General features: G+C 48.3%; 1 protein-coding gene across 3 annotated transcripts in view; it reads left to right on the plus strand.

The window, feature by feature from the left end:
* Nucleotides 1–25,796, plus strand: part of MCC (MCC regulator of Wnt signaling pathway) — a 304,884-nt gene that overhangs the window by 164,358 nt on the left and 114,730 nt on the right. For all 3 annotated transcript variants that reach the window (XM_083151650.1, XM_083151651.1, XM_083151653.1), the window contains one exon: nt 9,737–9,850. In XM_083151650.1, the coding sequence (XP_083007776.1) occupies nt 9,737–9,850 (114 nt within the window). The remainder of the gene's footprint in view (nt 1–9,736; nt 9,851–25,796) is intronic.

The raw sequence follows: 25,796 nt of genomic DNA on the forward strand, positions 1-25,796 counted from the left end.
TCCTGCTCGCTGTCACCACTCACCCTGTATTCAACGCAGCCCCCACATACGCCAATTCCCCCTTGCTCCATTTTTTGAGCGAGGGGAAATCGGTGTATGCGGCTCCTGAACCAGCGAGACTCACAGCTAAATACAGCGAGTTTCCTGCAATAGCCGCGGGTCTCGCTGTTTCGGGGAATTCTCGCCGTCCTGTGCAGCGAGGATTTCCCCGTTGAATAGGGTGAGTGGCCGGCACGGGGGTTAAACATCGAGGATCGCTGGTTTTCTGCAATCCTCGCTGTTTATCCCCCTCGCTGGCCACTCGCCGCGGCATTGAATACACCCCACTGTCTGTCTTCTGACAGCGAAGAATGACTACAGCGAATGAATGAATACAGTGAGCGGCCGGCAAGGGGGTTTGATGGGGAGGATGGCTTGTTTTCAGCATTCCTCACCAAAAACAAGCCTTCCTCCCTGCACAAACCCAGTTGCCGGCAGCATTGAATACCGCCCTCCATGTAGTCACCTTAATTAGATTATCCTTGACCCCCATTTAGCATTGCTACATTTTTAGGTGGTACATACACAGGTTTCCTGCTATGATTTAGCAGCAGATGTCATGGAGTATTACAGGGCTGTAGCACCTGCACCACTCATAGGAATATCAGAGGGCTGCGCACTGAGTACCTGCTCGGACTACTTACCCTTTGAGAGTGCAGGCAAGCTGTGAGATACTAGGCTGACATGCTATTGTAGCAACTAATGGTTGTATAGATGAAATATCATCATCCTTATTTCACTTCTTGGATGGATTCTAAAGCAATGGTTTCATGGGGCTGTGTATCAATCCATTCCAGTTTTCATGATCTTATCACGGCTCCAGAACACACAGGGCAGAAGTACTTCTATGTTGTTACTTCTTGGATTACACGTTTTTTGTACTTACTGTCTTTATGAAAGCGAGGAAAAGGCAATTGGCAATCTCCTCTGCCATTGTCACAGAAATGGAACTGTTACTACTGTCTGAGCATCGTATTCTTCCCTCAGACCTGACGAGCAACAAGATGAGGATAATTTGAAGATCTTGTTTCCGCTGCTGTCAGAGGTTTGGCCGGGCACATCTTACTCACCAGCTAGTTTATAAAAACAACCTGTATTTCATGCTCACAATGTGGCAGACCACAGCAGCACGTTAGGATGCAGTAAATCTATACTTGCTGTAAGAATCAATATTTATATATATCCGTGCATTTATAGCCCCCAGTATGAGGCTTTTCCGCGAAATTATGTGATGCTCTGAAAATCATTGCAAAGTAATATTTTATAGAATAAATGAGACAAAAAATCCTGTACGTTATACTTCAAGCTATTAATGGATAGAGTCAACTGAAGCGTCCAAAACAAGCTTATTATCATCAGCTAACAATCTCATGTTTTATGGATGTCACTAATAGTTTACCGTTATTACTTGATTGCAAACCGTTCCATTTTCTTATTTTATATCAATATAATAAAGGCTCAACAATATAATAAAGGCTTAAGCATGTACACATGCTTCTCTGATTGGTCAGAGAATGGGAGCTGAAATCCAACATAGATGTTCTATAGTCAACGCTGGATGTTTTACCATTGTCTCTTCATTATGAGATAGAATGGGCAGAGACATCGAGCAACAATCTATGTAGTTGTTTTTTTCTTTGTTTTATGCAATTTAAATTCAATACTTTTTTATTTTGTTTTACTTTTTTTTTTATGGTGATTGATTTTCTTTAAGAAGTATCCAAAACATACTAGACAGAAGAACATGTTATGCCTGTTCATCTGTAACGTTTTGGCAACTTTACTGCTCTGTACTAACGCTCGGCCTGACCCTGTTGTAGTCGGTCATTAGTGTCAGGGGCTGCAACTAATGAGTATAGATGTGTAATGTGCAAATGTGTCTCCTCTATTTCTAAAAAAGAAATGTAGACTGACAAGGTAAAGTGGACATTTCTGTTTTAATCTTCTGCTGGAGCCGTATTTATCTATTTAATGAGATTTTCTTTATATGTCCTCCTCTTTCAGACTATGCGCTGATAACTGGTGATAGCAATATGACTATAGGTGACTGCATTTGGAAGTCCACCAAGATCAGAAAAGCACTTAAAATGCTTGGCAGGCTTTTGCTCGTGTGAATGGCAGAGATGCCACCAGTTATGTCACAGGGCTGCGAACCAGGAAATTTGATATGTCGGCCAACTATGAGTCACCTTGAGCTTTTGCCAATATGTCCCAGTAAAGTATTAACATCCTCCAAGTGCATGTATATGAGAGAGCGATAGATAGGATAGAGGTAGATTGTGTAGCCGGGTAGCTGACAATGTATACATCAACAGTCAATATTTTGATCCCACAAGGTTGACACAAGCAAGAGGTCAACGTGGCAATGATTCCTGACTTTTAAAAATTGTTTGGACTTTTCATACTTTACCATCCACGTAGGCTCTGATTGAGACCACTAAAGTATGTAGAGCGCAGCACCTGGCCCGATGCATGGCAAGCTGTACACCGATTGGGGGGCCACATGCTCAGGTGTTAACATTGACACAAAAAAGTTAAAAACTTCGGTCAACATTTTGATGTGTTGACGTTTCCCATGTAGACCAGAGATGGGAAACTTTTGGCCCTCCAGCTGTGCTTGAACTACACATGCCCTGCTACAGTTTTGCTATTTGACCATGCTAAAACTGTTGCATGGCATGCTGGGATGCGTAGTTGAAGAACAGCTGGAGGGCCAAGTTTCCCATACCTGATGTAGACCTTTTGCTGGTATCATCCGATTGTCTAAGTCGGCGTTGTGCATGTCAACCTAGACCAGGGCTGGCCAAACCTGTACTCAAGATCTAAGAACGGTGCATGTTTTCCAGGCAACCTGTGGATCTATAGTAGGAACGAATGCAGCATGTTTTAAAATGTGACAGTTAGTAATGACTACAGCTGTGCACCAGCCAGGTAACCTGGAAAATGTGGACCGTTGGTAGATCTCGAGTACCAGTTTGGCCACCCCTGATCTAGACATTGTCTGTGAGCTATATCACACCCGGAAGATTGATAGATTTTGTATTTTTACTGTATTGTACTGTGTAGATTTCTGTCTGTCTATATTCTAAAATGTGCTTACCTTTTTGCTGGAAAGCAATCATCATTTACAATATATGAATTAAGTAGAGTGTATTACTTGGGAGTGAGCCTGTTTTCATGCTGTCCTATGCTTGATATTCTGTGCAAGTAGAGGGGCGAACGCCACCTTTTCCATACTTAAATCATTTTAGAGCACTGAGTGGTTGGCATCAATCAGCGTAACAGCCTATGAAATGCAATTCCATTTTGCTTTTTCATCCAACATTGTTATAGCATTATCCAGGAGTCTGGTTAAGGTATGCAGGTTATACAAACGCTAGTGATTTCTCTTAACATCAATCAAAAAGCAGACTGAAGCATAAATCTGCAGTACATTTTACTCTAGATATTTATCATGTAGGTTCAATGGTTGTGACATTAATTTAGCTGGTGGCCACAGAATACCCAATAAAACATTTACCCATGATCTATAGGAAACATAAGGTGGAAGTGTAGGTGTATGATCAGGAAGGTTATGGGATTTACACATAGAGAACCTGCCGTTTTCACAACTGCTTTGTTTATATTGGTTTGGATATTTTTGTATCATGGTACTAAAAAAATGCTCTAAGATTTCCTATGCAGTCCTCTGCTCTTGTGTTATACAATATAGTATTGTCTATTTGTGTAAGGATGGTGTAAAAAACATATGGACATTTATCATTTTACAAAGCGTTTATAGAATTTATTATTTCTAATGTTATTATATTTTGTGTGTTTCCACCTCCTAAAATTTGCGTAGGAAAATCACATCGCTCGCATGGGCCATTTTAAGGGACATGCGATGCGATTTTCCTATGTAATTTATATACTGCTCTCTCAGCCCCGGGGGATCGCATCGCACCTCCCGCAAAATCGCATGCAATTGCATGCGATTTTATAGGGTGAGCGATGCCACGACATTACCTATCCCATAATATGATTGTATAACATACAATGATGTTTTAGGACCCCCCCCCCCCCAATATCCACGTCACCCCAAAGCGTGGCGAGCGGCGGTGGAACGCGTCCTCCAACAGTTTCATTACCCCACTATCAACGTCGGCGTGGAGTTGATTTTATATAGTGTGGCGAGCACAGCGAGGGGACACGGAATACATGTAAAGTAATCTGCAGGGCTCGCGATCGCCACGCTTCGTTCTATATAAATTCAACTCCATGCCGACGTGGATAGTGGGGGAATGAAAAGGTTGGAGGACGCGTTCCGCCGCCACTTGCGGAGCTCACTGCGCCCCCCCCAATTTATATATAATTAGTGTGTTGTTTTTTTCCAATTACGAAATATTCACCTAAAGTATAACATAGTAGGTTGATACATAATTTATAGTAGCTTCCACAATCTGGAGATGTTTGCTGATAAATATTGTATTAATTTGAATACACACACACGCACTTGAATGCATATAAAGCAAAGTGCCTGCACTCACTGAAAATTACAAGCTAAAAAACTACTAGTAGCTTCCACAGCCTGAATAAGAAGGCAAATAGTTATATTGATTTCTGAAATTGTTTCACTGATTTCTTCCTGTTTCTGGAACTAGTAAGAATATAACATTTAGACAGAACAAGGTACCTGTAATACGTACTTCTGTGGGTCGCCTCATGTAGTGCACTGCATACAGTATCCTAGCTGTTTACACTTGATGAAATAGACTGTGCTATTAAATGTACAGTATTTGGATGGGTTAATAGATTGGTATATCGCGCATCCAGCAGCCAAAAGCCTAATATTCCACAATAAGGTCCCTCTAAACCTTCACCAACACCACAAAAGAATTGGAATCAGACTTATCCAGCGCTTGGGATCTTGAATACACCAGGATCTCTCCGGTGACAATTTACATATAAATGAGAAAAAAAGTGTGCAATAGTGAAGTACGTTTTAAGGCACTTTCAATTTAATACATCTCTCATTAAAACATGGTTACTAAAACACACATATAAAATCTCAATACATAAAACAATTAGCACCGTTTAAAGTGCATAAGTGAAATCCAGAATTGGGAAAGTACTGAGAATTACCGGGTGGAGTGGGAACTGATACACAGAACAGTCCCAAATCAGCTTTGATAGTGCAGTCCTATGGAGTAAATCTGCTGGGCTCCAGGTCCTGTCACAAATCCCCGGGTGTCAGTCACTTCCTTCAGTCCATATGCATATAACACCAACGCGTTTCTTCCTCTAAGCGGAGGACTTTTTCAAGGTGTCACCTTGGGGGGGAGGGGGGGGGACCACAATCCCGAACATAGATTTTTTTTTTTTCGTTTTTTACAGATTCGGCACTTCCACTCCAAAATTGCACCTATCCTTACATCTAGGCCTCTAACGTCTTTCGAATACATTTGTTGGAAGCATTTCTCCTCCAGTGGCTTAATTTCAATACTGTACTCTCTTTTGGATTCCAACACTGTTTCCTCCCGGGCTCCACACGAAATAGCCTGGGACAGGGATCTAGGTCTCTCCCTAGATGACGAAGACTGGGAGGAAATACGTGATAATGCGGCCTCTAGCTCAATCTGTGTGAAAATCAAAGAAAATATATATAAGCTTCTATATCGCTGGTATTATGTCCCCTCAAGACTGTATAGGATGTTCCCTGGTGCATCCGACAGATGTTGGAGGGGCTGCTCTGCAGAAGGTAATTTTCTTCATATCTGGTCGACATGCCCGAAGATAGTAGTCATATGGAAGGAGGTGGTTAACTTACTTACAAACCTGTTGGGTACCGATATCCCCCTAGATCCTAAGTACTTCCTTATTCCACTGAAACCACCTATGCTTACTTTTCACCAGCATAAATTACTCTGACACGTCTCCTCAGCAATGACCTGTCAAATTGCGGCCGACTGGAAAAAATCATCCCCTGCCCCAATGCAAGCAATACTCTCTCGGTTATGGTACATTTATAGAATGGAATTCATGACTGTCACCATGCGCCATTCCCTTAAGTCCTTTCGTAAGGAGTGGACCCCATGGTTGGCCTCTCAGAATTCCCCTCCCCCATTCGACCCATGTTAATGGAGGCCTCCCCTCCTCCCTTCCCCCCCTTCCTAATCTCTCCTTACCCCTCCCCCCTAATTTATCTTCAAGCCTCACTTTGGGGTCGTAGTGACCCTCCATTTCAAATGGGCAGCCTGCCACTCTGCCACTGAGAGGACTTAAGCTTCGTCTCTTTTCTTCCTTTTTCTTCTCCTAATAAAACAAAAATCTTTCTTTTTCCTTTCCTCCTCTTCTTCTCGTCTCACTGTTTCTCTTTTCTTCTTTCTTTCTCCTGGTACACGTCTAAGCGACGTATTGAGATTGTACATTGCTTATATTTCCGTTTTTTGGTACTCTTTTACTTCTCTTGAGCTATGTCATTATATATGACTTTGTTTGTATTCTGACGTGTGCCTACCAATAAAGTGTGTTTAAAAAAAAAAACACTTCAGATTTTCATTGTTTTACACTTCTTTTCCCCCCCCTTTGTAATGCTATCTTGTATTTGTGTCACTTTTTCCAAAGTCCCCTGCACTCTGAGTAAATGCAGGGAACATGGGCGAAATGTAATAGAGTGCGATTTTTTAGACATGTGCGATTTTTGGTCAAAAACGGACGAAATCGCACATTTTCCGAAAATCGCACATTTAATAGAGTGCGATTTTTAGTCACATTTCAATTCGCATCCAGATGTTTTCCCATTATAAAGTATACAACTCGCAAATGTAATAGGGTGCGATTTTTGGTCAATGTTACCAAAAATCGCAAAAAAAATAGACCAGGTTCTGACAGGCGAATTTGACAGAACCATGCACAGATCATTGAGATCTGTGCATGGTTCTGTTAATAAAAATGTGTAAAAGTGTTTTTATAAAAAAAAAAACGGCGTGGGGTCCCCCCTCCTAAGCATAACCAGCCCCGGGCTCATTGAGCCGGACCTGGTTCCAAAAATACGGGGGACAAAAAGCATAGGGGTCCCCCGTATTTCTGAAACCAGCCCCGGACTCTTGGACCGGTCCTGGTTCCAAAAATACGGGGGACAAAAAATCTGGGGGTCCCCCGTATTTTGAAACCAGCACCGGGCTCCAACAGCCCGCGGTGTCATGCCACAGCCGGGGGACACTTTTTATACAAGGTCCCCCGGCCAAAACATGAGCACCGTGGCTGGTCAGCCTTGGACGGGGTACCTGGAGGAGTGGGGACCCCCCCAATAAAGGGGTCCCCCCCCCCAGGCTTCACCCGTCCAGGGCTGAAGCCCGGGGCTGTCACCGGCGTCCGTGGCCAGTGGACGCCGGCCTGATAGGGTTAAATCCATCATACATATCATTACATTGCTTTTTACCGGCGAACTACAAGTGCCAGCAGACCTCCCCCGCATGCTGGGACTTGGAGAACCACAAGTCCCAGCATGCAGGGCATTAATGGGCCCGCTGGGACTTGTAGTCCACCTGTAAAAAGAATGTTTATAAAAAACACACACACAGAGAAGTACAAGTTTATTACACACACACACCTCAATTTTACACCAGCATACTTACCATTCCTGGATCCAGCGCTGGTCTGGCTGCTTTACAGCCGGCTCCCCCCGCACTGACAGGCAGCGGGGAGAACCGCTTTCTCCGTTGCCTGTCACCGGCTTTCTCCGTAGCTTCTGTAGCTCTGTCCCAGTGCTACAGAGGCTGAGAGCGTGATTGGCTGAGCTACAGTATGCGTCTCCATGGAGACGCATAGCTCAGTCCTGATTGGCTGAGCTATGCGTCTCCATGGAGACGCATACTGTAGCTCAGCCAATCACGCTCTCAGCCTCTGTAGCACTGGGACAGAGCTACAGAAGCTACGGAGAAAGCCGGTGACAGGCAACGGAGAAAGCGGTTCTCCCCGCTGCCTGTCAGTGCGGGGGGAGCCGGCTGTAAAGCAGCCAGACCAGCGCTGGATCCAGGAATGGTAAGTATGCTGGTGTAAAATTGAGGTGTGTGTGTGTAATAAACTTGTACTTCTCTGTGTGTGTGTTTTTTATAAACATTCTTTTTACAGGTGGACTACAAGTCCCAGCGGGCCCATTAATGCCCTGCATGCTGGGACTTGTGGTTCTCCAAGTCCCAGCATGCGGGGGAGGTCTGCTGGCACTTGTAGTTCGCCGGTAAAAAGCAATGTAATGATATGTATGATGGATTTAACCCTATCAGGCCGGCGTCCACTGGCCACGGACGCCGGTGACAGCCCCGGGCTTCAGCCCTGGACGGGTGAAGCCTGGGGGGGGGGGACCCCTTTATTGGGGGGGTCCCCACTCCTCCAGGTACCCCGTCCAAGGCTGACCAGCCACGGTGCTCATGTTTTGGCCGGGGGACCTTGTATAAAAAGTGTCCCCCGGCTGTGGCATGACACCGCGGGCTGTTGGAGCCCGGTGCTGGTTTCAAAATACGGGGGACCCCCAGATTTTTTGTCCCCAGTATGTTTGGAACCAGGACCGGTCCAAGAGTCCGGGGCTGGTTTCAGAAATACGGGGGACCCCTATGCTTTTTGTCCCCCGTATTTTTGGAACCAGGTCCGGCTCAATGAGCCCGGGGCTGGTTATGCTTAGGAGGGGGGACCCCACGCCGTTTTTTTTTTAACTTTTTTTTTTTTGCACAAAAGCGCATTTATAAAAATGCGCACATTTTCATGACTGAAAATGCGCACATTTTCATGACTAAAAATCGCGGCAAATCGCATTTTTTTGCCGCTAATTCGCATCTCATTACATATGCGAATTCGCGGCAAAAAATTCGATTTTTAAAGGTGCGATTTGGTGCGATTTTTTTTTTTGTCTAAAAAATCGCACCCTATTACATTTCGCCCCATATGTGGTTAGTGCCTATTTGGAGAGGAAGGGGTTCAATAAACAGAAAACTGCTTTTCTCTCCCAAGTAATGCATCACACGCGCTCTAAATGTGCTCGTGCCTTTAAAACCACCAGGATTATCAAAATAAATGTCTTTTCTGATTGCTTCATTAAGCTATTTTGAGATAAGTGCCTTGTAAGTGGTGCTGATGCTGGTCATCTGAGCAACTCAACTTGAACCTGATACATTACAAGATACAGATATAAAAATAACAAACAAATCTCCATTCCCTTCGCTGTCAGGCCACAGCGAGGCCGTCACAAATGATTCTTTATAATGGGAGAATTTTTCTTAAGGCCACCACTTAGCAAATAGAGTGAAGAGCCGCCATCAGACCAGTGCTGTGTTAAACTGCACTACAGTTATTTACTATAAGGGAAATGTAATAAGCCACAGCAAACAATGGGAAGAGAAGCGTGAAATGAGGCATAATATCATGTGGTGTATACTATAGTCCTGAGCAGGGTTCTTTAATGAAGTTAGTGTTTCTTGGAATTGATGAATGTAACTTTTAAACAAATTTGTTAAGTGTTGTTTAAAAATAACTGAAAGCGTTGTGGTTGTTAAATGTATAAATCTATATTTTTAATGCCAAGGACATAAGGGGACTGGTGTAGCAGAACAAGAAAAGAAGGATAACAAAAATAGGTTCACCTATTTAATAACCAAAGTGGTTGTGGTGTTGCTTTTGTACAGTCTGCAGAAACCTGATCAACTTCTGTTTCTCTCCTTTCCAGCTCCATCTAGCAGCCCTGGCTTCTTTAAAAGGAGACATAGTGGAGCTAAACAAACGTCTTCAGCATACAGAGCGGGAACGAGATAATTTAGAGAAGAAGCTTGCCAAATCTCAGGTAAGAAATCCTTTCCACATTCGACGTACATGACTGCGGGCGGGATGTACTAAAGGGAAAATGCGGGATGTACTAAAACCCCGCCGCCACGTTACCGCATAGTAAGGTACCGCCACCTTTGGGTGGCGATATCCTATAGAAGCCTATGGGCTTCTTTTCGCCTCCGACGCAAACCCGCCGCTCCCCCGCCCCCTGGCTTACCTTCCTGCAGGTCCTCAGGACCAGGAAGGTAAACCCTTCTTCCCCCTAGTAATGCAGCCAGACGTCCTTCTGGCTGCAGGAGGGAGGAGGTGGTGCCGAGGACAGCCTGCTTAGCTGTCCCCGGCGTGAAGGGAGCAGGAGGCAGCAGGGAGGGGGCAGAGACAGGTATTGCGGGGGGCCTCTGTCACCGCACCGCGATGCCAGCTGCATATGTTAGTACATATGCGCTGGCATCGCAGTGTCCTGGTGGCGATGTATATTAATACATCCCGCCCTGTGTCTTTAGCATAAAAAAACCCTATATTAATGAGTATTTACCAGGTTCTACACTAACTACTCAAGGGTCTATGTACTAAGCCTTGAATAAAGATATCATGATTGGAGATAAAGTATCAATCAATAGCAAGAGACTGTCATTTTTTAAACACAGCCTGGATCATGGCAGTTGAGAGCTGATTGGCTGGTTCTTTATCTCCACCCACTTTTTTTTTTTTTTTATCTGTTTATTGAAAGTTTTCATGTATACAGGATGCAACAAATAAGTAAAATTGCATGTACAATAAAAGGATTCAGTATGAAATCCCGGCGGTCTGGATCCCGGCGTTCAAAATCCCGACGCCGGAATCCCGACCGCCGAAATCCCGACAAGGGGGGGACCTGGATCGCCCCCCCCCTTGTGGGCTCGCTGCGCTCGCCACGCAGCAGGCCCGGTGCCTCGCTACGCTCGGCACACTAATTTATTCTCCCTCCAGGGGTGTCGTGGACACCCACGGAGGGAGAATGTGTCAGGATTTCGGCGGTCGGGATTCTGAACGCCGGGATCCCGACCACCGGGATTTTAACTGCATCCCCAATAAAAGCATCATGTAAAAGAAAACAAAAAAATAAGCTGGGTTGTGTCGTTCATTCCGTAAGCGTTGCACAGAAAGGGAAGGCATATAACCTTACTCTTAGAAAACGGATTCGATCTATTGGGATAACCCGTAAGTAATCCGAGGAGAAACTCACACTAACTTACATGCGTACTATATTAGGAATATATTCGAATACAAACCTGGGGTACAGAGGAGTTAACACATAAAGGGGAAGATACAGGAAGGAAAGGAGGGTTTGAGGGTAAACAAAAGATAACAAGTCCCAAAATTGTATTAAATTAAATTGAAATGACAGGTATACTGTATATACGGCATATGAGGTTAATCGGACCCAAGTAGCTGTCAATGTAAAGCCCATTCAGTATTATCAAAGATACAAAAGATTTTGCTGTTGATTCGGTTGGTCTAGTGTATAAATATACTTGCCCCATGTTTTGTAGAACTTGACTAGGCCTGTTACGAAGTTAACGGCAGTAGCCCACTTTTTGTCAAAATATAGTAGTTGTAGCATCTTGCCATGCACCTTAGTGAGAGACGGAGAAGAGTGGGATACCCAGTGCTTCAGAATGATTTTCTTGGCAAGTGACGAATATTGTCAACCATGGTATCATATGTCAGTGTTGTGGACCAAGGTCCCAGTTGCAAAAACTGGCGCACAAGGAAGCTAGTGGATCAGGGAAGACACGTAGCTGAAACATGGTACTTCTATTACTAATCATTTTGTTCCAAAAATAATCTAATTTTGCGACATTCCCAAAAGCAATGATCAAAAGAGGCCTTGGAAACATGGCATTTGGGACATTCTCCTGGGACTGATGGTATAAAGTGAGAGAGGCATGCTGGTGATATGTAGGCTCGCTGGATAGTTTTGATGTGCACTTCTTGTAAATAGGAGGCGCTATGGATCTTAAATGTTTGAGTTAGGAGTCTTTGTAAAGGGTCATAGAGTAAAATTGTAGTGTTAGGAGGTGGGTTGGAGGGAATATAGGTAGTGACTAATTTGTAAATACACAAGTCGTTTTGTGGCAGCGAGAATTCCTTACGAAGTTAAGAAAACAATTTAAAGTGGCCCCCAGGGTCTAAAACCCTGGAGGAGTCAGAGATACATTTGCCTCTCCACAGTCTGAAAGCCGCAGTAGAGAGGGACGGAGGGAAATTAGGGTTGCCCTAAAGTTGTATCCTCTGGGTAATGTGGGGGTTTCTCATTAATTTACTGTTAATTGTCTGCTAAGCTTAAAATATATCATGGAAGAGTGAATTATTCATAATGTGTGAAGGTATGTTAGAAGCCTTTGAATGTAGGAGGGCACTAGCAGAGTATCTCCATCCACGTTATTTCTATCTATCTATAAGGCTTATAGAAATAGAACCCCAAGTTCATGCATTCAGCACTTGTCTGGGAGAGTATTTTTATAGAGCAGTGGTTCCCAACCCTGGACCTCAAGTATCCCCAACAGTTCACATTTCCCAGGTCTCCACACAGAATCACAAGATAAATAATTGGCTCCACCTGTGGATCATTTAAAATATGTCTGAATAATGAGTGGGCCTGTGCATCTGCTGGGTGACCTGGATAATGTGCACTGTTGGGGGTACTTGAGGACCAGGGTTGGTAACCACTGTTATGGAGCACTCCTAGTGGTTGCACAAAAAGGCCAGTTTTCAGTGGATGCATTAATATTTGTAGCTGATGATGCTAAATATTAATGTATCAGTTACTCCCCACATCTTGTAGGTTAGTATTAGGAACACCACAACACACTCACTGCATCATATGTCACAGCAGGATACCAGGTATGGAGGAAATCAGCCCCGGTTAGAGCCTTTCAGTTGAGCTACCAGCATTGGAGCAGATTATAATACGGGCTCTTTCCCAAGTTAATGAATGTACATAGAAACCATTTTTTCTCTTGACTACATATGGTGCAGGGCACTATGCAAATTAAATGTCCGGGACCTGGAGACGGGCTTTTTTAAAGCTAAATAAAAGGTTTTTATTCTATTTTTTTGTACAAAGATCACGTTGGTATAAGCAAGGCATGAATTGTCTGCAGCCGAAGGACACCTTGTAGTTACACCGGGATACGGTCGTTTTATCGAATGACATTAGGTCGAATGTCATTTGGTCGACCCCACTAGGTCGAATGTGTAAAAAGGTCGACATGGGTTTATGTCGAACTTCCGACTATGTCGACTGCCATTAGGTCGACTGGGGTTAGGTCGAATTGCTCTTTTTGGGTTTTTTTTGGTGCCGACATGTGCCGACAGGCGGTGGTTCATGCCCTACCATCCACTAGGGCGTGGAGGAGGTTATTAATGCTGTGGCGAGCGAAGCGAGCCACCGTGCCCGAAGCATCGCGAGCGAAGCGAGCGATGCGAGGGTCCGATTCACTATGTCAACAGTGTCCATGTCGACACTGTTGACATTTCAGCCAAAAAAACCCCAAAAAGAGCAATTCGACCTAACCCCAGTCGACCTAATGGCAGTCGACATAGTCGGAAGTTCGACATAAACCCATGTCGACCTTTTTACACATTCGACCTAGTGGGGTCGACCTAATGTCATTCGATAAAACGAACCGTATCCGTTACACCATAATAAGCAGTTGTGGTTGTCATGTGTGTAATATACTTTTGCAGATTTAGGGGGTTATTCTGATTTCACTCGGAAAGGCACAATCACTCTCTACTGGACAAACCCATGTGCACTGCAGGTGGAGCTGATGTAACATGTGCAGAGAGAGTTAGATTTGGGTGTTTTATTGTTTCTGTGCAGGGTAAATACTGGCTGCTTTATTTTTACACTCCAACATACTGTAGATATCAGTTAGAAGTACACACCCCACCCAAATGTAATTCTCTCTGCACATGTTATATCAGCCCCACCTGCTGTGCACATGGTTTTGTCCATTAGAGAGTGATTGTGCCTTTCCGAGTGAATCAGAATAACCCCCTTAGTGTGTATCATAGGGTGTAGCTATATTGGGAAACGGCAGAAATGAAGCTGTTCCTACCTGCAAATTTATTCACATTAACCAACATTGCCGGTTTCTCCATTAATACAGAAGAGTTCTTTCATTAAATGTGTCACATGACAGAATATCTTGCAGGGTGGTTTCTGCAATCGTTTTTTAAATAGTAGGGTGTGGTGTGGATCAAAGGTGATTAAAAGTCATCCGTTGTATCCGGTGTGCCAGAATTTCTACACAGCGCATGCAAGAGAGAGCTCATACTAGAACAGGGATCCTTCCCAAGGGCTTGTGGGATATCCCATCTTCTACTGATAAAGTCTAGAAAATGTCTTATTTGTCCTGAGAAATGGAGACACATGGGAGCCACCATGTCTGTGCCATTTCTATAGTAATATACAGGCTCATTGCCAAGCATCAGCTTATATAAATGGTCTATTATACTGTGTGATATAGCCCAATCACGGGTAGGTGTATGTGGCCGGTACCTGAGACTCCGGACTCCTCTTCTGGCACTGCTCTGCTGTGTCTTGCCGGCTTCACTCGCCTGCAGTTCGGAGGGTGGAGGGACAAGGCTCCCCGGGGAAAACAATACCTCGAAACAACCTCACAAACCGGTCAATACACGTTCGGGCGGTGATCAGAATATTTTATTAAGCTGCGTCAAGGGTCGAAGACCACCGCTATAACCAAAATGATTAGTCAGTATAATGACCGTAGAACCGGTAATCAATAACAAATACTCAGTCTGAACAATAAATTTGACAGATATTACATGAAGAATGGAAGATGCCTTATAAGGATATTGTGTGCAATGGGGCCGGCTATAATACCCGTAGGCCACAACTCACACAATATTCCGCTTCAACAATGCCACTAACAATCTGTTCACAGCAGAAGGAAAGGATCACACATCAAAAGAGCTTACAAATTACTTAATACTAAAAGAAAACTGTAACACTTTACACTTAGGATCAATGATAACAAAAGTCCAGAAATCAAATGGCACTGTGAGTCCCTGAACTGCGCAGTTCACTTCTAATGATGAGGTACCTGTCTGGCCTAGGTGCACCGTATTTTGGGAGGGACACTAAAGAGAAGTAACTGATCCTCCAAGGCAAAAGCGTCCCTGAATTCTGGCACTGAGCCAAAAAGTATGATTGTCACGCCCGTAGTTACTGGGGGTTCGGCAATAAGGTGAAAGGCCGGGTATTCCTCAATTGTTCCCAATAGGGAGGAAGGTAGGCAATAATGTCACAGGCAGGATGTCCCTCAATGGGTCTCCGATAAGGAGGAATTAGGCCACCTGTGTTGGGCTGTGAGACTTAAGGAAGAGGGTGCGGGGCAGTGAGAGTCTTTCGGCTGGGTGGCAGTGATCCAGGAGAGCCTGAAAGGGCCGCGGGGAGAGGGTAGGACCAGGGTACCTTAGGGTCTGCTGCAGTTGCCGGCTCCTGCCAGTCACGGTCTCTCAGCTGGCTGGAGTCTTCAGGGGGTTCTTGCGTTGCTGCACGCCGTTTGTTCTCCACTTCTCCGGTCAGCTGTAGTCGGCGGGGGTCAGCGTGGTCACGCGCTGTTGTGCGCCGTCTCCCCCTCCTCTGCTGCGGCTGGCTGGAGTTCAGCGGGGGTCAGCGTGGTCGCGCGCTGTTGTGCGCCGTCTCCCCCTCCTCTGCTGCGGCTGGCTGGGGTTCAGCGGGGGGTCAGCGCGCCTCCGGGCGCCGCGTCTCTGTTGCCCACGGGAGTCGCGAGGTCAGCGGGGGTCAGCGCGCCTCCGTGCGCCGCGTCTCTGTTGCTGACGGGAGTCGCGAGGTCAGCGGGGGTCACCCAGACGTCGCCGCCCTCGCTCCGGTCTCTCCGCTGCTCGATGCTGCGGCCGTCCTGCCACCAGGTCTGCCTTCCCCTTCGCTCGTCCTGCTGTCCCGCTCTCTGCTCTCCTCACACCGGGCGTCTTCTTCCTCTTTTCGCGCCACCGGCACTCTCCTCCCCTCTCCATTCCCGCTCTCCCACCGCCAATCCCAGCAGGGTTCCAAGGTCAGTCCCTCCTGGTCCCTGAACATCTGCGGCTCCGGGCGGTTTGGTTGCTTGGCAACCCCATGTTAGGATGGCCGTCCGCCATTTTAGTTAAGGGCACCACTGCCCACCAATGTTCGCAAAGCAAACCCCAGACTGGGTTCAAAAGGGGCACTCCCAAGTTCTGGGGTGCCACATGCCTCCCTGCTAGAAAAATGCCAGTCCGCAGGCATTATATCGGGGTTGGCAGTAGTCCAGTTTCAGTCTTTTGGTACAAAACAAAACATGTAAGGCATGGGCATTTCTGCCTAAATAATACCCGTACATCCTGGTGAGGAGAGGCTAGGGAACATTTGGCAATCATACAATAATACTGAAAGAAAGTGCTTTACATTCTATACCTCAAGGGTAAGATACCTTTGGTTGGACGTTCCGACCTGCGTGGCTGTACCACCGGTGGACGGACCTCCGGGGAATCGTGACCGGACACTGACGGGGGTTCCTCCGCCACAGGAGTGGGGGATACCCCTGCAAGGAAGGGTGCTGGGGCACTCATGAAGACTAACATATCAGTGGGGCTGTCCCAAGGCATGCCCCCCCAGGTCTCCCGCCCCTCCACCTCAGGCGAGACTCTCGATTCCGCTGGGACTTCGGCAGTGCAAAGCTTGAGCTGGTCCCTTGCCACCACGCTGATGGCTCCTCCAGGGGTCTTCCGGATCTCGTAGGTGTATCGGTCACCCGCGGGCGTTCTGACGACTGTGTACGGTTCATTCTCCCACATGGCGTCGAGTTTACTTGAGCGGTGATTCCGTTTCTTCCATACGGAATCTCCTACCTTCAGGGGTGCGGGCCGGTTGTTAGCGTTGTAGTCCCTGCCTTGCCGGCGTTGGGCACTTTCCATCCGCTGAGTAACGACTTCTCTAGCAGCGTCAATCCTCTGCTGGTGCTCACGGACCCAGTCGGTCTGGGGTCGGATTGGTGGGCCTTCTATCGGGGCCAGTTCCAGGTCTTGCGGCAGCTTGCCCTTGCGGCCGAACATTAAGTAGTACGGGGTGAAGCCGGTGGAACAGTGTTCGGCGTTATTGTAGAGATACGCCAGTTCGGGAAGTAGGGTCGGCCACTTATTCCGATCTCCGGCTGACAGACTGCGGAGCATGCCGATGACGGTCTGGTTAGCCCGTTCGCAGAGCCCGTTCCCCTGGGGGTGGTAAGCCGTAGTCCGGATCTTTTGGCAGCCGTAGTAGGAGCATAGCTCGTGGAAGAGTTGGGACTCGAAGGCGGGCCCCTGGTCCGTGAGAATGCAGTCGGGATAGCCATAGGGTCGTGCGAAATGCTTGAGGAATTGCTCCGCGGTGGTCTTGGTGGTGAGATCTCGGACCGGAACGACCACCAGGAATTTACTGTAGTGGTCGGTAATGGTCAAGGCATATTGATGGCCACTGGAGCTGGGTTCGAGCTTGACGTGGTCGAGGGCCACGATCTGTAGCGGGCGTTGGGTGGTGATGGAGTGCAAGGGGTCCCTCTGGGAAGCGTCAGGGGATCTCTTTAGGCTGCAGGGGACGCAGTCTCGGCACCATGTCTCCACATCTTCCCGCATAACCACCCAGAAATATCGGGTGCGCAGTATGGCTTCGGTCTTCTGCACCCCAAAATGGCCAGACTTGTCGTGATACGCGGTCAGAAGCACTGGGGCCTGTCTTCTGGGGACAATTATTTGAACCACGGGGTGGTGCGTGCCGGGATCTACGCTGTCCCGAATCAGGATACCTTCTTCCTCCCGAAATCTGTCGCGGTGCCTCAACAGTTTCACAAGCTCAGGGTCAGCGTCTTTACGTTGGTGCCTGTCTAGCTGACGATGTTGGCGTAGTAGTACCAGGAGTTCTTTCAATACTGGGTCTTGGCGTTGGATCTTCTCCCAGTCGGCAGTGGGGGTGTCTAGCAGCCCACCTCTCTGGAGGCGTGGCTCTGTGACGGACAGGGGGTCTGAGGTGACCACGTTCCTCGTTTTGCACGTCCCGAAGGAGGGCATCTCCACCTCTTCGCTCGGGTCCCCTTCTTCTTCTGGAGCGTCGATGACCGGCAACCTGGAGAGAGCATCGGCATTAGCGTTGGCCTTGCCGCTGCGGTAGTGTGTCGTATACCGGTAGTTAGCGAGGCGCGACATCCACCGCTGTTCCAGGGCTCCCAGTTTGGCGTTTTGCAAGTGGACTAGCGGGTTGTTGTCGGTCATGACCACAAACGGGGTGGCAGCGAGGTAGTGCTTGAATTTCTCCGTCACGGCCCACACCAGGGCAAGCATCTCTAACTTGAAAGCGCTATAGTTTTCACAGTTTCTTTCGGTCTTGCGAAGGCCTCTGCTGGCATATGCTATTACACGTTCGTGCCCATTCTGGGTCTGGGAGAGCACAGCACCGAGCCCGCGGTTGCTGGCATCCGTGTAAAGCTGGAACGGCTTGTCGTAATCAGGGTAGGCCAATAATGGGGCGTCTATCAGGGATCTTTTTAGCTGGTCGAAAGCCTGCTGTTGGTCTTCTCCCCAGGTGACGGAGGCCGACCCCCTTCGTTCCTGGCCCGACTGGCCTCTCAACAGCTCATGTAGGGGGGATGCTACCTTCGCAAAATTCTCAATGAATCTTCGGTAGTAGCCCACGAACCCCAGATAACTGCGGACCTCTCTGACGGTCTTGGGCGCTGGCCAGTCTCTGACGACAGTGATTTTCTCTGGATCGGGCATCACGCCTTCCGCGCTAACGACATGCCCGAGGTACTGTACTCTGGGCTTCAGCAGGTGACATTTGCTGGGCTTCAGCTTCAAACCGCTCTGTATCAGTCGTTTGAAGACCTCGTCCAGGTGCTGCAGGTGGTCGTCATAGCTCCTTGAGAAAATGATCACGTCGTCTAGATAGAGGAGCACCATTTCGAAGTTGTGCTGCCCAAGGCAGTGCTCCATCACACGCTGGAACGTGGCGGGGGCGTTACAGAGTCCGAAGGGCATTCTGTCGAACTCGAACAGGCCCATTGGCGTCGTGAAGGCCGTCTTCTCTCTGTCTTCTGGGGCCATCTGGACCTGCCAGTACCCGCTGGTCAGGTCAAGGGTCGAGAAGTATTCCGCCGTTTTCAGGGCCGTGAGCGACTCCTCGATCCTAGGGAGCGGATAGGCGTCCTTATGGGTTACGGCGTTCAGTTTGCGGTAGTCCACGCAGAAGCGTAGACTACCGTCCTTCTTTTTGACGATCACAAGGGGGGCCGCCCAGGGGCTATGGCTTTCTTTGATGACACCAGCCTCTTTCATTTCGGTGATCATGTTCCGGACGGGCTGGTACATGGCTGGTGGGAGGGGTCGGTGCCTTTCTTTGACCGGGGGAGCCGATCCTGTAGGGATGTGGTGGTATACCTTCTCTGCTTTACCGAAGTCGCTCGGGTGTTGACTGAACGCGGCGGCATTCCGTTCCACAACGCGGAGGACCCCCTCTCGCTTCTCGGCCGGAGTGTCCCCATCTCCGATCTGTATGGCTGCATGCCAGGGGGGTTCGCTGTCGTCTCTCTCTCCTTCCATCACCCCTTGTTGAGCCGCCACGGCGCTTTGCCCCAAGATGTCCTGGAAGTCCACCCAGCTGATCCTGGCCACTTGACAATACTTGTATAGTCTGACTGCGTATGGGTGTGGATTCAGCAGCCTCACTGGTACTCTCCCTTGGACCACCTTCGCCAGGGTCCTGGCAACTGCGAAGGGCTGTCGACCGTCGGGATCGCAGGGTTCTATCAGGGCTTCGTAGTCTCTGCCTCCTGGGCCTGTCCTGGCCTTGCACCAGACGACTTGCTCTGAGTTTGGGCGCAGGAGGATCGGGCGGCGGTCTGCGATTCGGGCCTTCCCCACTTCTCCTTGCTCGTTGACGAACCTCTGCTGACCCGTGATCAGTCGCACTGTTTGCTGCAAAGCCTTCTTCTCTTGGGGGGGGGGGGGCTGTTCTCATTTCCCACTGTAATGCTTCCACTACTTCGCCCGGGCAATTCCTTAGCACATTCATGCCCAGTATTATCGGCGGCAAGTATTCGTTGGAGTTGGTGGTGACCAGGAACCCCTGCTGGCCCAGGGTGGCTTTTCCCACTTGGACATCGGTTTCCCAATATCCTTGGAAGGTGATAGGCTGGCCGTTACTGGCTAGTAGGTGTAACCAGGTTGCGGGGGGAGACACGATGTCTTTCTGTGCCCAATGCTGTAGGAAGTCGGTGATCCTGATGGTGGACACCTGTGACCCTGTGTCCAACAGGGCTGTCATCTGTACCCCGTTCACTCTGATGCTCAGGTGGGGGCATTCCCCGACATATCGGGGCCACCATTCTGCTGGTGGTGTCGGACCGGTTAGTGCATCTCCTCCCGAGGGTCGGTCCCTTGCCTCGGTGTCCCCTCGTTTAAAGCCGTTTCTGGGCAATTTCTCTCGACGTGTCCGCTCAGCCGGCACCTCCGGCAGATCGGTCGCCCTTGCTGGTCGAATTGATCAGATGGTCTTCGGCCGGACTCGCGTGTGACTTCCCATCTTGGGCGATTCCTTGGGCCACGGTCTTGCCGCCATTCCCCTTGTCGACTTCTGCCTTGGTTTCTGTCTAAGTCTTCTAATTTCTGTGACATGCGCGTCATATTATTAGTTAGCTCGGACATCTGGCGAGTCAGCACTTCGAGCGGGCTTGGTTCTGCGGGGGCTTGTGCCTGTTGTGTAACGGGCCTACTTGGGTATAGGGTGTCCGTGATTTGCCCTTTTGGGGACTGTTGGTAGACCTCTCCTTCTGCCGACTCCTCATCTTCATCCCGGCCACTCTGGTTCATGCCCAGGATCTGCAGGGCGGTCTCTTTAAATTTGGCGAAGGAGCTGTCAGGTTGTTGCCGCCTCCACATACGTAATTGTGACTTGACTGCCTCCTCTCTCGCTCCTTCGATGAAAAGGTTGGTCAATGTTTCATCTACTAGTTCTTTCGGTGTCTTTTCTCTCAGTTGTATGGCCTTCATGGCTTCCTGCAAGCTTAGCGCGTATTCCCGCAGAGGCTCGTTCGGTCGCTGCTTTCTTGAATACAGGCGGCTCTTCAAATCTGCTATCGTCTTTGATTCAAAGATCTCCCGCAGTTTTTCAAAGATTTGCTCTGCCGTTTCTTTTTCGTTGGCCTCCCACGTCCTTACTTCCCGTAGCGCTGGGCCTCTCAGTTGCCCCACCAATATTTCTACGGCTTGTTTGTTGCCGAGCCGGTACAGCTGTGTCATGGAAAGTATCCGGTTTTTGAATTCTTTCAGCGTATGTGTCCCTGGGGTGTTGTTTCCTGAGTACGTCGGTACCCAAGGTGCGCCAAAGTAGTATGGCATGGTGATTGGTGCCGCTGGGTTCCCTTCCCCAGGTGATGCAGGGAGTCGTCTCCTCCTTCTGGTTGATGTGGGCGCCTCCGATTGGTCCGAGTCCGACATCATTGAATCCTGTTCGCGGACGCCAAGTGTGATATAGCCCAATCACGGGTAGGTGTATGTGGCCGGTACCTGAGACTCCGGACTCCTCTTCTGGCACTGCTCTGCTGTGTCTTGCCGGCTTCACTCGCCTGCAGTTCGGAGGGTGGAGGGACAAGGCTCCCCGGGGAAAACAATACCTCGAAACAACCTCACAAACCGGTCAATACACGTTCGGGCGGTGATCAGAATATTTTATTAAGCTGCGTCAAGGGTCGAAGACCACCGCTATAACCAAAATGATTAGTCAGTATAATGACCGTAGAACCGGTAATCAATAACAAATACTCAGTCTGAACAATAAATTTGACAGATATTACATGAAGAATGGAAGATGCCTTATAAGGATATTGTGTGCAATGGGGCCGGCTATAATACCCGTAGGCCACAACTCACACAATATTCCGCTTCAACAATGCCACTAACAATCTGTTCACAGCAGAAGGAAAGGATCACACATCAAAAGAGCTTACAAATTACTTAATACTAAAAGAAAACTGTAACACTTTACACTTAGGATCAATGATAACAAAAGTCCAGAAATCAAATGGCACTGTGAGTCCCTGAACTGCGCAGTTCACTTCTAATGATGAGGTACCTGTCTGGCCTAGGTGCACCGTATTTTGGGAGGGACACTAAAGAGAAGTAACTGATCCTCCAAGGCAAAAGCGTCCCTGAATTCTGGCACTGAGCCAAAAAGTATGATTGTCACGCCCGTAGTTACTGGGGGTTCGGCAATAAGGTGAAAGGCCGGGTACTCCTCAATTGTTCCCATTAGGGAGGAAGGTAGGCAATAATGTCACAGGCAGGATGTCCCTCAATGGGTCTCCGATAAGGAGGAATTAGGCCACCTGTGTTGGGCTGTGAGACTTAAGGAAGAGGGTGCGGGGCAGTGAGAGTCTTTCGGCTGGGTGGCAGTGATCCAGGAGAGCCTGAAAGGGCCGCGGGGAGAGGGTAGGACCAGGGTACCTTAGGGTCTGCTGCAGTTGCCGGCTCCTGCCAGTCACGGTCTCTCAGCTGGCTGGAGTCTTCAGGGGGTTCTTGCGTTGCTGCACGCCGTTTGTTCTCCACTTCTCCGGTCAGCTGTAGTCGGCGGGGGTCAGCGTGGTCACGCGCTGTTGTGCGCCGTCTCCCCCTCCTCTGCTGCGGCTGGCTGGAGTTCAGCGGGGGTCAGCGTGGTTGTGCGCCGTCTCCCCCTCCTCTGCTGCGGCTGGCTGGGGTTCAGCGGGGGGTCAGCGCGCCTCCGGGCGCCGCATCTCTGTTGCCCACGGGAGTCGCGAGGTCAGCGGGGGTCAGCGCGCCTCCGTGCGCCGCGTCTCTGTTGCTGACGGGAGTCGCGAGGTCAGCGGGGGTCACCCAGACGTCGCCGCCCTCGCTCCGGTCTCTCCGCTGCTCGATGCTGCGGCCGTCCTGCCACCAGGTCTGCCTTCCCCTTCGCTCGTCCTGCTGTCCCGCTCTCTGCTCTCCTCACACCGGGCGTCTTCTTCCTCTTTTCGCGCCACCGGCACTCTCCTCCCCTCTCCGTTCCCGCTCTCCCACCGCCAATCCCAGCAGGGTTCCAAGGTCAGTCCCTCCTGGTCCCTGAACATCTGCGGCTCCGGGCGGTTTGGTTGCTTGGCAACCCCATGTTAGGATGGCCGTCCGCCATTTTAGTTAAGGGCACCACTGCCCACCAATGTTCGCAAAGCAAACCCCAGACTGGGTTCAAAAGGGGCACTCCCAAGTTCTGGGGTGCCACACTGTATGTACTTATATGCCTGCAGATGACATGGCCTACTGTATATATCCTTTTATATAATTTTTTTTTTTTTTTTTAAATGTTATTAATAAAGTTATAACTGCTTTTCCATAACTCTTTGCCATCTGTATACTTTTATTTGGTTTGTATTTCTCACATACACACAGTGCTTAATGTCACTTCAGTTCCAGTTAGTGTCATCACCTGTTACAGACCAGCAAGGGCTGTCTACTTTATAAAGTAATCAATACTATAATAAGGCAGACCGGAATGTCCACGTTCTCTCCATTACTTGTCTGTTTATATAAAATCCCTTTGACTGAGCAGAATGCACTAGCATACCTCCCAACATGACCCATTCCAGGGGGGACGCACTGATCTGTTCCTGGAATTCCTTCTTCATTTATGATTGCCATCACCCGTTTTAAACAGGGTAAATGATAAGAGACGTGCTACAGCACAGGTGATGGCAATCATACCTTGAGAGGGACATCAAGTAATAGACCATTCTGTTCCTCCTGGAGAGGGTCATGTTGGGAGGTATGTACAAGTCCTATTCACCACTGTACACCTGGTGTGTGTGTGTATATATATGACTAAAGCCGCCCATACATGTCCCGATACAGGCGTGCGTTCCGTGCTTTACTAGCACGCATCACATCGCATTGCATGCCCTGTGCATGCGATGCGATGAAAACTAAGTACAATAAGTATGTGCAAGCACATACTTTTTGTACTGTGCGATGAGGTGCCGCGGGAGCGCGCACCTCAAAGCACGCATCGCACAGCCCGCATCGCAGCGTGTATGGGCTCCTTTAGGTGAATTGAAGCACCGAAACAGCCTGTCGGGCGTTATGACTGGTTGGCAGAGGGACTACAGTTTCAGGATGTCTGTGATGCCTATTCTACCATTATGCTAAGTAGACGTTCCCTCTTCTAATTCTTTTTTAAAGTATTTGATTTGCACTTTATGACTAATAAATGCTTGGTTACTTGTTTAGTTTCACGGCGGCAGCGACCAAGCGTCTGAGTCCCCTTGCGGGTCTTGCTTCGCTCGCCCACGCTGCGGGCTCAGTGGCTCGCTGCACTCGCCACGTTATCTAATATCAACTATATGCCAACGTGGATAGTAGGGGTATGAACTATCTACGTTGGCATTGGAGTTAATTTCGTTTATTTTAGATAGTTTGGTGAGCGCCGTACCCGGAAGTTCACGACGGCCATGCTGCCACCGTGGAATATCGCTGCCGCATAATGCGGGCACTCGCCAAGCAGTGCAACTACTGTGGATGTGCCATTCCTCCCTGTACCAGATAGATATGTATTTATATTTTATATACACATTTTGAGTTGGGTTCCAAAGTATATATGTTGACCCCATCCATATGGTCAAAAGGTCATCCGGTAAAAAGGTAGACAGTGCTTAAAGGTGACATGACCATGGCTGACAGGCAAATAATCTACAAGTTTTTTTTTCATGTTTTTCCAACTTTTGCTGGCTTTCTATCCTGTTACTGGAGTGATCCACCTTGCCCATGCATGGCGAGGGAAGCATGCCCGTGTGGTTACACACTTCCACAGATTACGCTTAGATATTGTTAAATATACAAAATGGCACTACAAAAACTTGTTGACCGTTGGCTTGATGACCTTACGCACTCTCGATATTTTGACCCTGTTGACCTAATGCATGTTGACGATATGGGGCCCAATTTATGATTCTCTGTCTAGACCGTGTAGATCAGTGATGGCTAACCTTAACACTCCAACTGTTGTTGAACTACACATCCCAGCATGCCCTGTATCAGTTTTACTATTTGGCCATTGCAAACCTGATGCAGGGCATGCTGGGATGTGTAGTTCAACAACAGCTGGAGTGTCAAGGTTAGCCATCACTGTTGAGATTATAGCACAATTTCTATTAGCATATTTAGATTTTCAGTATGCGCTCATTAGGTTAACATGGTCAAAAGGTCGCTGTGAGTTTTTCATGTTTTTTTCTTTTTCGAACTGACTTGTTCATACTTTACCATTCCAGTGTGCATAAAGGGAGGGAATCGGTACATCTGTCAGAATGAACTTAGGTCTACAGTCATTAGGTCGACCCCACTAGGTCGACTGACAGGAAGGTCGACCTGACTTAAGGTCGACATGGGCCAAGGTCGACATGACTTAAGGTCGAATTTGCATAAAGGTCGACATGAGGAAGGTCGACTGGTCATAAGGTCAACATGGGTTTTTCACTGTTTTTTTATCCGAATGTCGACACAGTCGACATTGACACAGTTGGCAATGAGAATCGGACCCTCGCTTCGCTCGCAATGCTTCAGGCACGGTGCCTCGCTTCGCTCGCCACAGCTTTAATAACCTCCTCCACGCCCTAGTGGATGGTAGGGCATGAAATACCGCCTGTCGGCACATGTCGGATCAAAAAACAGTGAAAAACCCCATGTCGACCTTATGACTAGTCGACCTTCCTCATGTCGACCTTTATGCAAATTCGACCTTAAGTCATGTCGACCTTGGCCCATGTCGACCTTAAGTCAGGTCGACCTTCCTGCCAGTCGACCTAGTGGGGTCGACCTAATGACTGTAGACCTAAGTTCATTCTAATAGATGACCGCTGCCCAAAGGGAGAATATCCTAGTGTGCCAAGCACAGTACACCT

The sequence above is a fragment of the Crinia signifera genome, chromosome 1, assembly GCF_055691185.1.
Source record: "Crinia signifera chromosome 1, ASM5569118v1, whole genome shotgun sequence".
Classification (NCBI taxonomy): Eukaryota; Metazoa; Chordata; class Amphibia; order Anura; family Myobatrachidae; genus Crinia; species Crinia signifera.